The sequence below is a fragment of the Fundulus heteroclitus genome, chromosome 18 (assembly GCF_011125445.2).
Source record: "Fundulus heteroclitus isolate FHET01 chromosome 18, MU-UCD_Fhet_4.1, whole genome shotgun sequence".
In the NCBI taxonomy this organism is placed as follows: Eukaryota; Metazoa; Chordata; class Actinopteri; order Cyprinodontiformes; family Fundulidae; genus Fundulus; species Fundulus heteroclitus.
In genome coordinates, this window is record NC_046378.1 from 35,291,016 (window position 1) to 35,305,826 (window position 14,811).

At 41.0% G+C, this 14,811-nt stretch overlaps 2 protein-coding genes across 4 annotated transcripts in view; one reads left to right on the top strand and one right to left on the bottom strand.

Moving 5' to 3' along the window:
• Nucleotides 1-3,565: 3,565 nt before the first annotated feature.
• On the top strand, nt 3,566-12,055 carry LOC105930188 (C-X-C chemokine receptor type 5). 2 transcript variants are annotated; one of them, XM_021319393.2, is made up of 3 exons: nt 3,566-4,208; nt 7,063-7,235; nt 9,560-12,055. In XM_021319393.2, the coding sequence occupies exons 2-3, from the start codon at nt 7,203-7,205 to the stop codon at nt 10,598-10,600; spliced, it is 1,074 nt and encodes a 357-aa protein (XP_021175068.2). In that variant the 5' UTR covers nt 3,566-4,208; nt 7,063-7,202; the 3' UTR covers nt 10,601-12,055. The 2 variants fall into 2 exon arrangements, with proteins under 2 accessions (XP_021175068.2, XP_036005404.1); XM_036149511.1 differs by lacking the exon at nt 3,566-4,208 and having other exon boundaries at nt 6,599-7,235.
• Nucleotides 12,056-12,109: 54 nt separating this feature from the next.
• Nucleotides 12,110-14,811, bottom strand: part of bcl9l (bcl9 like) — a 42,328-nt gene continuing 39,626 nt past the window's right edge. For both annotated transcript variants that reach the window (XM_036149510.1, XM_012868293.3), the window contains exon 9: nt 12,110-13,674. In XM_036149510.1, coding sequence (XP_036005403.1) covers nt 12,569-13,674 — 1,106 coding nt within the window. In that variant the 3' untranslated portion in view covers nt 12,110-12,568. The remainder of the gene's footprint in view (nt 13,675-14,811) is intronic.

The window sequence follows — 14,811 nt, forward strand, 5'->3', positions numbered from 1 at the left end:
CCAAGTACCAACATGGCCAGTTCTGGTCCTCCAAGTAAGTTCACTCATTGCATGCGTCGTAAAATGCTAAAAGAAGTCTCCAAAAACAATAAAATGTCATCAGAGCACCTACGGCAGGTTCCAGCTGCTGTTAATGTGAATGTGCGCACATTACAATCAGAAAGAGACTAAGGGGGGAAAGTGTTGGTTTCTGATAAAGACATGAAGGCCAGACTAAAATTAACCAGACAACATAGACAAAGCCCAGCACTTGTTGAGCAATGTCCCATAGGAAAAAAAGATATCTTTGATATAAACAAAGCCCACTCCAGGTTAAGAACCTCTCATTAACTGTGATGCATGGAGGCGTAAGGGTCGTGGTTTAATGAAGCAAGTGAAATTTATTCCTAAAGTGCCTTTTGACAGATGAAACCATAACAGAGCGCTGTACAGAAAACCAATAAAATAAAGTAACAAATTAAGTGCAGATATAAAAAAAAAAAAGACCACACAATGAGAAGAAAAAAAAAACATTCAGCAATGTTTTTCTGTTTAAGCAAGAAAGTTTGTAACTGCGTGTCAGAAGATTCCACAGAGTGAACCAAACGATGGACTGCTCCACAGCCTTGGTGCCGCTCACTGAAAGGCTCGGTCCTCTTTGGTCTTCAGTGTGGTGAGTGGAACAACTAGAAGCTTCTGAGCCTTTAGAACAAAGACAACAAGCAGCGGTACATTTAGTGAGAAGATTAGATAAGTAATCTGGGACCTGGCTGTTTTACGGCTCTTTATGTTTCTGGGAGAATTTTAAAGCAAATCCTAAAATCTATTGGGAGCCAAGGTAAAAGAATACAAAATAGGGGACGTGTGTGAGCAGTCTGGCTGCAGCATTTTTGTCTGACTGGTGGTTTGTTTTGTCTGTTTGTTCTCTGGAACAGTCTTCCATTGAATATTAGAACAGCCCATTTTGTATGCATTTTTAAGCCATTGTTAGAAACCCACCTCTTTGCACTGACCTTTAACTGAAGCTCAGCAGATTCTTTTATTATTATCTTTTGTTATTTTTGATAATTTTCTGTATTTTAACTTTTATTATTTTCGATTATTCTTATTCCACATTGTGTGTTTGTTATTTTATATATTTATATATATTTTTTGTGTACAGCACTTGGGACAGAGGTATCTGTATTAAATGTGTTATATAAATAAAGTTGACCTTGACACTGACAATAGTCAGTGGCACCCCCACAACATGGGAGATAGGGACAGGGATAGCAGGTAGCGGGACTCCAGACGGGAGGGCACAGTGAAGCAGCACAAACACAGACATACAAAAACATTTTACACAGACAAGGATCTCCATGTAAAAAGTCAGTATTGAATTAAAAAGTTGCACAAGACTGTTTCTTGTTTTTCATATTCTTTTACCCAACGAAATCAGGGCGTCTTTCATAGATCAACCAGACATCTTCGAGAAGCAACTCTGACTTCAGGAGGTGTTCTAGTTGATTTTTCCCAATTTCACGCAATAAATTAATCCTCGGGTTTGAATTCTTGCAATTTATCAGGGATCAAGAAAGCCAACATATGATTCAATGCTAAAATCTCCCATCAGGCTCCAACCACACAGATTTAGACATGCATGACTTGACTTCCTGTTCTAGATGGACCCCAAGAGACGTGACAGTGATACTAAAAAAAAAAAACCCGGGGAAACACGAGAACGAGGTCTTTTACATTCTGATCATCTTATAACCATTATGAAGCGGGACACGGATGTAGCAGACTTTGGCAGATGACCCAAAGATAACCCTGGAGTCTTTGTTGGCATGATTCAGTGCCTGGAGATGAGCTCAGTTGAAATCTCTGCACTCAAATCAAAAATAGAGATCCTGGAAAAAGAACTTTCAGAACTAAAGAAAGAAAACACTGAGCTAAAGGAACAAGTGCTTCAAATGGAAAGATGTAGATCTAAGAAAAAAAAAGACGTGTTTCTTCTTAAAAGCTTTCCAGAGCATGAAATAGAAGACGTGTCCGACTCAATCCACCACATCTGGAGTATAGAAATTGAACGAAGCCGTCAGGTCATTGTGCAGTTTTTACAAAGAAGTCACCGAGACGCGTTATGGAAATCAGCAAAAGACTCTCCTGTAGGCAAAAATCAAAACCTGCCCAAGATTTCACCAGAGAGGATAGCCAAGAGAACAACTAAAGCTCAATATCAGGATTGGCTAAGGTGGTAAACTGCAGAAGCAGAAGCCATGTCACGATGGTCATACAATAACAAATTTGTCAATTATTCTGCTTATAATTGACTGAAATATTCAATGCGGCTCTACAGTAGCCATGCGCTGGTTCTCGGCCATTCACTGTATAAACGATACCCACACAGAGCTTTAATAGGACGTGCCTCAAGGCTGTGTAGTTTTCATTTCCTCCTTCTTCCCTACTTGTTTCAGCTTTTAATAAATCAGTTCCTTGTTACTTAGTTCGTTCACTTGTAACTGCTAAAACTGTTATTCCTCCAGCAATAGCACATTAATTCCTTATTTTTTTCATCTAATTTACTTTTAGGCCCTTGATAAATAACCTTAAGCTATTAACACTCAATGCAAAGGGTCTAAAGAGATCATCTTGAAAGAAAAGCCTTTTTTTATTATTATTGTAAAACCAAAACTCCACAATGTACATTCTTCTAAGAAAGTCACACATATTTATATTTCATATTTATATGAATGTTCTCATTTAAACAAACCATTCATATAAATACTTTGATTTAACCTTATGTGCACTGTTGTGATGCTTATTTCGCCTGCCATGCCTTTACAATTTGTAAATGACTTCATAAAAAAAAAAAGTTCCCTCCCACAGGAGTCCCACAGGACTTGCGACATTCGCCGGGATCCATTTGCCTGGATTGTTTTCCTCCACGTTTCTTGTTAGGCTCAGAAGTTCGGGATCCACAGTGAGGATGACAAGTCACTGCAAGAAATTGGCAGGTTGGACCGTCGGACTTTCTTAGTAGCAGCAGTCCTGGAAGATGCAATGTTGCCCGACATAGAGGCAAGTTCTTCACTATTTTATTCCCACAGCTAAAGCATTAGGTAACGTGAGAGCAACAACCTCCTTTCTTCTTTAAGCGAGTCCGACCAGTCGCTGGTCTCCACACCCAAGAACCTCGCCCTATTTAGTTTATCCGGAGGGATATAGGCGAACATTTGATACAGGTTCTTCTGTGTGTTTTGCCACCCTTTATCATTAAATATTCTCACTCCATCAACTCTGCAAGGTCTCTGTCCGCAATTGGATCCTATTGCAAACCAGACGTGGCCTATTCTTCTGCTTGAATCGACAGGATACAGGAGGGGCAAAAAACTATCTTTATACATATATATATATATATATATATATATATATATATATATATATATATATATATATATATATATATATATATATATAATTGGCAAGTAAATTATTTTGCATGTTTCTCCAACCAGTCCAACTACGGTACGATTAGATGAAGACTCTTTCAGTGTGTTACTGTGAAAACAACAACATAATTTCTCTGAGAAAGAAAGAAAGAAAGAAAGAAAGAAAGAAAGAAAGAAAGAAAGAAAGAAAGAAAGAAAGAGAGTGGGCGTGTATTATGTGAAGTGAAAGTAGGCTCCATTGGTAGCAAGCAGATGACAGGAAGGCTCTCTGCATAAATGATCAAAGTCAGACTAGCAGACTCCGTGTTTTTAAGGCCTCAGGTGGTTGAACTTCATCTGATGCTGTATTTTCTCGCTGCAGATGGTGAGACGCCAAACTAATGAAGTTACACTGAAAAACACACCCTAGCAGCAGCTTCACATCTTCTTTTAAATGTATTTGCAAGGACGACAACTCAAGTATATTTCTCCTTCTAACCTCTCATGAAACTTTAGATTTTTTTCTTTTTTCTTTTTACATGCTAACTCCTCCTTCTTAAATGAACTGATAAAAAAAGCAAATATTCCCTAAGCACTGCCAAAAAGTCCTAACCAGGGGCCTCTGTGGTGGCTCTCATATCCAATTAGCAATAGACTCACAACAGAGACGAGGTCCACAGTCTGACACAGCCGTGCTCCAGGAACAACCTCATCCTGAACATCAACAATACCAAGGAGGTCAGGGTGGACCACAGGAGGTTCAGGAGGACTGAACAACTTTATACTGTCCTCACGCTTCACCACCTCCTCCTTGAAAAGGTAAATTTATTGCGCGGTATTTTAATGTGTGCATCAGTGGATCATACAACTGCCCAGTGAGCTAAATCATCTGTAAAAGTACTGCTATTAGACTTTTTGACTCTGAAATGAGTCTTATTAGATGCTAAGGACCATTTGCATGCTTTGAGCTTGTCAGGAAGTGTTGTTGGTCAGTGGAATCAGTTGATTTAAGAAGGAGGAAAAAAAAGTTTGGAAAATTGATGCCTTGTTGCATCTGCTTGTTAGGTGTAATCTGTGTGCATTCTGAGCATCTGTCTCATCGACAATGTCATTATGGTAGACATAATGACAATACAGATTCTTGATTCTTTTCAAAAGGAGAGTTCAGCTTTTATGGAAGTCCAAAGATTTTTGGGAAAAAAAGTCTGAGAAGGGTGGCGTGCATTTGCATTCACTCGAATGTTTTATGGAAACCTCGAAGATGTGTAAACGAGTTCCTTCTTCCAAAGCAACCTGTGACCAAAACAGCCGATGGACAAACCAGGGCAAGACATCTGCGCCTGACCTCTTTAGTTTTACAAATGCGAGGGTTGTAAAAGATTTTGCGTGCCTAACATCACTAGGAGTGGTCTGCATTCAAGCTTTCTGTCGCTGGTGGGATTTATTTTACCCAGGGTCCACCTTGCTAAGCAGGACACCAAAGAATATTCTGAATCAGAACCCGTTTTAATCCCCAAGTATCTTCATACAATCGTTCCCATTTTAAGTACAATTTATAGAAAAAAAGGTAGATAGAAATATTTTTCTTCTGAACATGAGTGCACACGTCCCCCAAGGCCTGGAGGAAGAAACCGGCTCCATCCGAATACGTCTATTGGGTAAGGACTCTTTAGCCAAAATGGAAATGTGTCAGATGTCACCTTCATAAGTATAAGTCTGAATACTGCAGTCAGTAAGGAAGGAGGTGGGAAAAGGAGCTTGTATGCTTCCTCTTGCAGCTAATTTAGCCCAGGAACCTCAGGATGTCCCTCACCATCGCTAAGAGGCTATCAGAAATCCCACAATCCTTTGCCTGATATGACGTATAAGCACAGCCCACCTCATGGAAATTAACGAAAATGTCCGGAGACATTTTTCGGAAGGCTGTACACCTGGATTTGACTAGAATCATCCATATGCATATTTCCTTCAGATAATGACGTCAAAGTTAAAGGTTGTCGGAAATTGGCACAGCAGTCCAAAGCTCCTTTCCACAATAGTACATGATAGTCTTCTTACTGTTGACCCCATGTAAGGTCAAGGAACAGGAGCTAGGAGCTAGGAGCTATGATTAGAGGTATTTGGAAGGAGCCACTCGCTTTGTGGCGGCTGGTATTAGCAATAAGCGATCTGTAGCGCCGACTTTAGGGGAAATGTCTAAACCGTTTGTGCGCAGGATGTGTGGCATCTGCAGAGATGCTAGCCGTTCTTTTTGTTTTTACTTTGGACCTGTGCACGTCCTGAATGGAGAGAAGGGGCTAAAACAAAGTCACGAGTTGATGAATGGTAGGGATGGGTCCGGCAACACCGATGCGTCGGCGCATGTGTCAGTCTCATAGAGCGAAACCCGTGTCGATGTGTGTATTGCTACGGAAAAGTCACGTGACCGATACAGGAACTGTTTCGGTCACGTGACCGATACAGGAACTGTTTCGGTCACGTGACCAATACAGCACCTGTTTTGAACTGACTGACGTGCCAAACTGTTTCTGTTCCCTCTAAGCTGCACGCGTGTGCATTCGCGCACAGCAGCGCGCACAGCAGAGCTATGCTGCGCAGTAAAGAAAATCCAAGCTGAACTGTAAACAAAATAAATAATAATGGTTAATGATGGTTCATTTTTAACCATTTTGCAATACTGGTGGTGTACCACAGTCTCGCTCTGTGAGCGCAAGGTGCTGATCGGAGCGCACCACTGATGGATGGGTTTGGCAGACGCCTTTATGGTTGGGCGGGTTGCGCTGTGCGTCTTTGTTCTGAGCGTTGTTTCAGAAAAAACGGCTGATCTACACTTTGTAGAAAGCTGCTACTCTGAGTAGTTCTTCCTCCCTTTGTCGTACTCAGCATGTCCGATTTCAGAACAGATGATATCAGTCAGGTAACTAAACACAGCGCCCGATCAACCATTTGTAAAAAATAAAAAAGCCAGTCCACAAGCATCCTCCTTCACATTATTTATTGACTGTATCTAAAAAAAATCAAATATGTTTACTTCAAATGAAAATATAAAATAATACAATGCAACATAGATTGATTTAAATTGTATTGTCTATACTTGGTCATCAAATCAGTGTCAGTTAGCTCTGTCAACCAGGTTGCCTGTAGGGATTTTTAAGGTCCAGCAGGTGTCAGTATTCAGTGACACAGTATCAATACAGTTTGGCAACGTGTCGAAACGCTTCATGACGCCTCATCGACCCATCACTAATGAATGGAAAACGGCTCGGTAACTTGAACGTTGAAAAAATCTTGCAACTACTGCTGTCAAAGTAAACACGTAAATGCGCGTTAACGCAATTCCCTTTTAACGCCGTTTAAAGGGAATTAAGGACAGACGCCTGTGAACAGCATAGTTAAAGTCAAAACGTTGATATTGAGAAGTTATTTTGGGAATAAAAAGAAATGCAGTGACGAATACTGTAACATTGTTCATTTAAACGTGCGGGGCACCACAAAGCATTTGTGCTCAGGGCACCCAAGGGTTAGGGTTGGTGTTAGGGTTAGCTGGCACAGCCCCTGGATCTGACTAGCGCTGTGGTTGCAAAGCTGTGAAGTGGATGTGCATGTATTTGCATCATTGCTCTTGTATGACTGTTGCAAAAGCCTTGCTCTCAATGCCTTTTCTCATTTTTAGCTGTCATTCCCTTCAGATGTGCCCCGTATCTCCACCCAGCAGAAAAGCTTAAAGGCAAATTGAAAGAAAACCATAAGAGGAAGTACACATTTTGCTGCAGAAGTGTTAAACGGTCATCCGGCACCTAAAATATCTCCGTCATGGCTTTGACAAAGACCTATGTTGGACCTACGGTAAGACTTGGAAAAAAAAAAAAAGATGCAACTCCTTTGATGGTCTTTAATGACACTTTTGTGGGGTGCTTTTTTTTAACCTGCTTTTGTAATATAAGAGGCACGCCATTTTAAAGTTTTGTGTCCAGATTTTCAGATTTGTTTGTTAGACTGAAACTTTTTACAGTTCTAAAGGGAAAAGCATTAAACACACAAGAAAATTAGGTCTTAATGTGATCTAACATACATTTAAGTTGTCTTTAACTACTTTCATCTATTTCTAGCAGCTACAAATTTTGAAGTAAGCCAATGTAGTATAAGAGAATTAAAGTTTTTACTCAGTGGCAGCTTTTCAGATTTCATATTTTAATGTTAAAACCAACTGAGACTAAAATTGAGTTTTTTTGCACAGCAGAGACGTATCCTAACATAGTCTGTGAATTAGTCAAATTATGTGTGGACTGCTTGTTTCCTGTTATTTAACTAAGCAACTGGAGAGAGAAGAACTTTTCCATTACACATCTAACTGCTGGGTTAATTTTCTAAAGCAGTGGAAAAAGTTGGAGAAAAGCATCCATTTCAAGAGGAAGAATTATTTTCCAATAGGAAATAATTAAGTTTAGTATGCAGGTTGCTCAGTATTTTTTTGAACATCTCCATCGGATCTGTGAAGCAGAAAGAGGAAATGAGTGTGATAATATTAGGTATAATCAGACGCATATATATTCCTTTACACATTTTTGCATTTACCTTCTGGCAGATGCCAGCTGCCACGTTTTTTAGAGCACAGAGACACGCTGTTAAACAAAAATTCAACAGAGTTGGTGGCTTCAGCTAGGAGAGAAACACAGCTAAACAAATATACTTTAAGCCAGCAGAAGTGGGGAGTAACTAGTTACATTTACTCAGTTACATTTACTTGAGTAATGCTTTGAGTAAAATGTACTTTTAGGAGTAGATTAACATCAAATAAACATACAGTAAACAGTAGATACTGCCATTGAAAGTACTTTGCACTGTTCTAACGTACTGTTTACATTAACTGCTGCAAGTATTGCTTTCAAGTTTAATGCTGAAACAAATGATTTAGAAAAGTTTCTTCTGCTTGGATTTGTTATTTTGAGAAATTATGTTATTCTTTGTATATTTTTTATTTTTGTCATTAATAAAGAAATTCAATACAATATACCAGAATTTGCACATAACATTATATTTTTGTTTGTTCAATTACATAATTTTTAAATAACAAATCGTCAGTTGTTATGATTAATTACTCAGTACTTGAGTACCCTTTATTCTGAATACTTGTTTACTCTTACTGGTGTAATTTCTTGGCTGACTACTTGACTACTATTACTTGAGTAAAAAAATATGTTGAAGTAGTGCTACTTTTACTTGAGTACAAATTTTGGCTACTCTTCCCACCTCTGTAAGCCAGTGGCGCAACATATAGAATGAAAACAAACTTGATGCTGGAGCTCTGTCAAAAAGATTATCTACGAGAAAGAAAAGTTTCAAACACAGACGGGACCAAATATATGAACTATGGTGAGAAACAATAGTGCTTCCCAAGAAGGAAACACAGCTAAACATAAGAGACCCCTGGGCAGGTGTACCTTATATGGACAGAATAAATGGCAAGAGAACCCAAGGTTATTTGCAGCAATATTGCTTAAGTGGAGAGTAGTAGGAGAACGTAGCAGAGTAAAGAAAACTGGTCAGTTCATCGTCCAGCAGACTGAGCCTATAGCTTATATTTCATTTGGGAATCTCCAATAACCCTGAGAGCAGAACATATAGAAGAATCATATCTCTAAAATCTGATGCAACTGGATAACTTAAGGCTTTACGTAAGAAAGAGAATTTCAGGTATAATTTCGGACTCTTCCAACCAAAGAAGAGATGATAAAAATTGTAATATGACCTCTCCTTTTAATCCTCGTCAAAACTCTTGCTGCAGTTTTCTGGATCAACCAAGGCTTTTTAACTGGATTTTGTTGGCTTCCTGATAGTAATGAATAAAGATGACTCCAAGGTACATTAAATAAGTACTAGAGGCCAAGTAAATTAAATCCAGAATAGGTGACAGATGAAGCAGTTCTTTAAATACTCTGGCTTGTTGTGTTGCTAAATATGCTCCAAAAATATCTCTTGAGGTCCGTAAAGAGGAAGTGGAAACAATCTGGCACATTCAATTTCCTACAACGGATTTGACTGAGAAGACTTCTGGGTGCAAGACGGTTCATTGGTTATGTAATGATTCCCGTTTCACTTCTGAAACAAAACTACTGTGTTTAAAGCAAATGGTATCTCTGTCATTAAAGTCTTTGTTCTTCATTTTACAGGAGACAGATTATGAACTTTATGACTATAACTACACCTCAGAAAACTGCGATGAGGAGGATGAGGGGCTGCAGACGTTTTACGCGGCGTCCCGCCCGGTGCTCTACGGCTTCATCTTCCTCCTGGGTTTGGCAGGAAATGGCCTGATGGTCGCCGTCCTCCTAAAGCGTCACCATCGGCTGCGCATCACGGAGATCTACTTGCTGCACCTGGCCCTGGCTGACATCATGCTCATATTCACGCTGCCCTTCTACCTGGTTGAGAGCATCACCGGCTGGGTATTCGGAGACTTCTTCTGCATGCTCAATGGCGTGTTGCAAAATCTGAACCTCCTGTGTGGAAGCTTCCTCCTGGCCTACATTGGGTTCGATCGGTATTTGGCCATCGTCCACGTGATCCCCAGCCTGCAAAGCCGACGTCCCAAAAAAGTGAACTTAATGTGCGCCTTGATTTGGCTCATCAGTTTGCTCTTGTCACTGCCCAACGCCATCTTTCTGTCCGTTTCAAAGTACACAAACGACTCGCTGGTCGATTGTCACTACTATCGTTTTGGAAACCATGCGCACAACTGGGTGATTGCCAACAGGTTGGTGTACAATGTGAGCTTTTTCCTCTCCTTGGCCGTCATGTGCTACTGTTACGCCACACTCGCCGTCACGTTGTTCAGAGGTCAGAAAAGCCAAGCGAAGAAGGGAGCCGTCCGGCTGGCTTTGCTTGTCACGCTTGTGTTTTGCGTCTGCTGGCTGCCGTACAACGTCACGTTGCTGGTGAAGACCTTGATGGAGTTTGACGTCATCGGGGTCTCCTGCAGGTCTCTGACCCTCGTCAACCAGGTGGACGCCGTGACTGAGAGTCTGGGCATCTCCCACTGCTGCCTCAACCCGTTCCTTTACGCGTTTGTCGGCGTGCAGTTTCGCAACGAGCTCTTGCACCTTCTGTACCGTCTGGGCTGCGGCCGCTTTTGCTCTCGTTTCATCAGAGCTCAAGATTACAGAGGAGCGTCCGTTTCCGACGGAACGTCGAACAGCACTGTCATGTACTAACCAGCTACTGATTTAATCTCAACCAACATTAAAATGTGGGAAACAAAAAGGGGCCCCATAAGGAATTGGCCATGGCTATAAAATTGCTTATTTATATTAGTACAACAACAGATTTAAAAAAAGGGCCCCATAATGAATTTGCCATGGTTATAAAATTGCTTATTTAGATTAGTAGGACAACAGATTTTAAAAAAGGGCCCCATAAGGATTTGGCCATGGCTATAAAATTGCTTATTTAGATTAGTATGACAACCAATTTAAAAAGGGCCCCATAAGGAATTCACCATGGTTATAAAATTGCTTATTTAGATTAGTAGGACAACAGATTTTAAAAAAAGGGCCCCATAAGGAATTGGCCATGGCTATAAAATTGCTTATTTAGATTAGTAGGACAACAGATTTAAAAAAAAGGGGCTCATATGGTTCCCATTTGAGACCCAATAAAGATCTGCATAATGTAACAAACTGGTCTTGGCAGTGAGTTGCATTTAGTCAACCAAACCGGGCGCCATACGAGAAACATATTGTGAACCTTGGCCTACACGGTCCCTAATCAGTTAGGGCAGAATCCTTATGGGGCCCCCCATTTAAAGAGGTTGAATTATACTACATAAATGAAGCATTTTTGAAGCAGTAAGGCTCCACTTGTGAAAGTAAACCTGTTGGGGTCTCTTTGGCATTAAGAAAGCAATTCTTAGTGCTACACTGTCAGACAGGGGACGTGAAAAACAGGCATTTAAATGTTTAAACATGTCAGAATGTAAATAACATTGAAAATAGGTAAAATCACTGGATCATGATTTAAAATGTTGCTCAGTATTTAAGCATCATATCTTAGCTTCTGGTGAGTTTTGGGTCACAAACTCCTTGATGCGGCCATTTTGTGCCCATGTACTCAGAGCATTGCATTTGTTTACTTTTCCTTTTTAGTGAAATATTCTTAAGAATTATGTAAATATTCAACAATGCTTAAAAGTAACATTTATTTTGGATACTTTTCTGAAAATGTATCTTTATTATTTCTTTGGACCAATTGAATCTTATGAGAAGTGAGATTATAACCACAAGTTTGTGGACATTTTTACTGGAATCAAAATGTCCTCAGGTAGGAATCTCACGCCAGGTTGGCATGAATCAACCTGAAGCAAACTGCTCCATTTGTGTAAAATAAATCTTGGCTATTAAGGTACAAAATGGCAAAAGGGACAAAATGATTTGCTGTTACATTGTTATAAGTAGTTCACAGCTTTTTTTTGGCACTCCATGTCCGACTGATTTGTTTGTAAAGATGGTAAAATGCTACAGCTTTATCCAGCCCTATGGCAATATTACTGATCTTTCCTTTCTGCATGTCAAACTTTGCATTTATTTTTCTGCTATATAAAATGGATAATAGCTGATATGTATTGTATCCTTTGCTTGTAATGTAGCCAAAAACTGAATAAAGATTTTTTTTTATATTACATAAAAAACTGTCCTCATCCTAAAGAAATAAACACAATAACCAAATCAACTCCAGAGATTATTATTCTATTTGTAGACTACTATTAAAACACAGACAGAACAACTGCAAACAATCACAAATTGCATCTTATATACAGCAAGTATATATTATATATTTATATATAATTTATTTCCACAACAGTTTTTTCTCTAATTGGAGAAAAAAACAAATCAACGATATTAAAACAAATAGAAATTTGAGGCACTCCTCCTCTTGAAACCGTCACCAAGCAAATACACAGATTTTGTTGAAATTTACACAATTTACAGTATTTCTTTTTTCCTTTTCTTTTTTTAGAAAATGGCTTTAAATTTATTGAACAGTGTTACAGTGCTTTTAAATTTTACATTTCTTAAAATCGGCTTCAGCCCAAAACGCGGAGATCATCACTCAAAACACATACGGGAACGACGGTAAACGAAAACTGGACTTTTTGGGGGTGGGGGGGTAAATCTGAAGCCGGGTCAGAAAGGCATATTGGCCATGCCGCCGGAGCCGTAGCCGATCGGACTGTCCAGAGACATTCCCCGCTGCCTGAGAGGCTGCTGGCCCATCATGCCGGCCTGAGGGTGGGGGGGCCCCACCATGGGTCCCTGGTGTCCGAACGGCTCCCCTGGAATCGACATGCTTCTCTGCTTAGCCTGCATCATCATGATGTTCTGCTGCGTCATCAGGTTGTGCGGCTGGGGCGGCATCATGCCGGGGTATGGGCCCGAGGGATGGTGCAGGAGATTATTGGCCATCATGGCTTGCTGTTGCTGCTGCGGCATCATTCCTGTCCTTCCCATCATGTGTCCGGGGGGACACATGCCAGACATCATAGCCCTGGACCCGCCCTGAGGAACGCCGATGCTTTGTCGGATTCCTCCGTGGGACGGGTGAGGCGGCAGCTGCTGCTCGGCCATGCTCTGCAGGCTGGCTAGATGCGGGTTGCACGAGGGGCCGCCGCCGTGCTGGGGGCCCGAGGAGGACAGCTGCTTGAGGAGCTGCTGTGGGGCGTGCTGCTGGGAGCGGGGGCCGTGGTGCGGATTCTGGTGCGGCTCGCTCTTGGGGAAGTACTGGAGAGTGCTGCTGGGCTTGTCGGAGGGAATGATGCGGGACAGATCGAACTCGGGGATTCCCGAGTGAGTGGGTCGTATCACCTCGCTCAAGTCCGGCCCGTCGCCCAGAGGGAGAGGCGGGAAGGAGTCAGACGGGTGAGGCGCGCGTTGGTGATGATGGCCTTTGTTGAGCATCTGCAACTGCTGATGCGGCAGAATGTCGTCGTTAGACTGAGGGAAGTTCTGGGGCATGCCTCCGATCGGGGAGTGCATGGGCCCGTGTGACGGCGGCTGCATGCGGGGGAAACCCGCCGATAACGGCGACGCACCGCTGGGCCCCATCCCATCAGGGGCCCCTCCTCCTCCTCCTCCTCCCATAATGACAGAACTCATGGCTGGCATGCCCAGATCAGGCCCCGAGGCATCATGGGAAAGGTGCTGCTGACCTTGGCTGACCAGTCCCATTGGGCTTTGAGGGTCATTTTGTTGACAATTAAGTATCTGTGACATCTGGGCGTTCCCCATGTTTCCTAGAGACAGAAAAAAAAAAGAGAAAACATGAATAATACAATCAACAAGCTAGTTTAGTTTTTATTATGTATCATAATATATGCAGTTTGCAAAAGTATATGTTCTTAAAATGTCTTCAGAATTTTTTACATTGAGGTTTTGCATTAGACCAACCAGAGATTAGCAGATATTTATAAACTGAAAGCAAAAGGATGGTGCATGGTTTCTAACCCTAACCCTCTTAATAGAAAAATCCTTCAAAATCTTAAAAAGTGTGGCATTTCTAGGCTTTTTTTTATTTATTTTTTAAATCTGAAAGCTTTAATTTAAAAGGACAACAAAGAAAAATGTCATGCATTTAAGCTGATGTTCATCTCAAGCTATTCTCTTCAATAATATTCTGATTAATACAGTTAAATTTCTTCTGTACAAACAGGCCATTTTTGTTGCTTGTGGTTATTGCAGAGAAAAGTCAACATTAAATCTCAAATCATGGCTGAAACATATTACAGTTTTTGATTTCACACTGGAGGCAGAATTTTAAAAGTAATGTGATCGCCCTTGGAAATTGAAAAGAAAAGAAAATCCAATTTCAAGAAACATCTGAATTGAGCATTAGGACCTTCAGAGGGAACATAGCCTTGGTGGCTCAGATGTGAAAAGATCAGATTTGGGCCAGAGCTGCCTGCAGGGAGGGCGGGACTAAAGCAGATTCTGGTCCTTTTGACAGCGTGGGCAGCTATCAAGTCCAGCTGGAACATTAGATCAGTGTCTCCATAGAGGTTGTCAGTAGAGAGAAACATGAAGAGCTCTAAAATTTGCTGGTAGACAACTGTGGGCTGTAGAAAACACAGTGGGCCAACATCAGCAGATGTCTCCACAAATCTCCGCTGACTGGGGAAGGTTCACGGTGGACTTCAAGCAGCTTGGACTCTCTGTCTCTCAACTAAATTTTCCTTTTACCATAAAAGAGGGACTCTCTTCCACTAATCATCTGTCCAGTTCCCCTTCACCTTAACCCAGGTAAGACACTTTTGATAGTGGCTCCACTTCATAGGGCTGGGCGATAAATCGATTAATTTCAATTTAAAATATATTAAAGATTACATTTTTGGAGAATCTAGTTTTTATTTTAACAGCAGCAATGCTGAATTTAT

Excerpts from the sequence above, each read along its gene's own strand:
- LOC105930188 (XM_021319393.2), top strand. The coding sequence starts at position 7,203 with ATGGCTTTGACAAAGACCTATGTTGGACCTACG. Across the intron at positions 7,236-9,559 it reads AGACCTATGTTGGACCTACG|GAGACAGATTATGAACTTTA; the intron begins GTAAGACTTGGA and ends TTCATTTTACAG.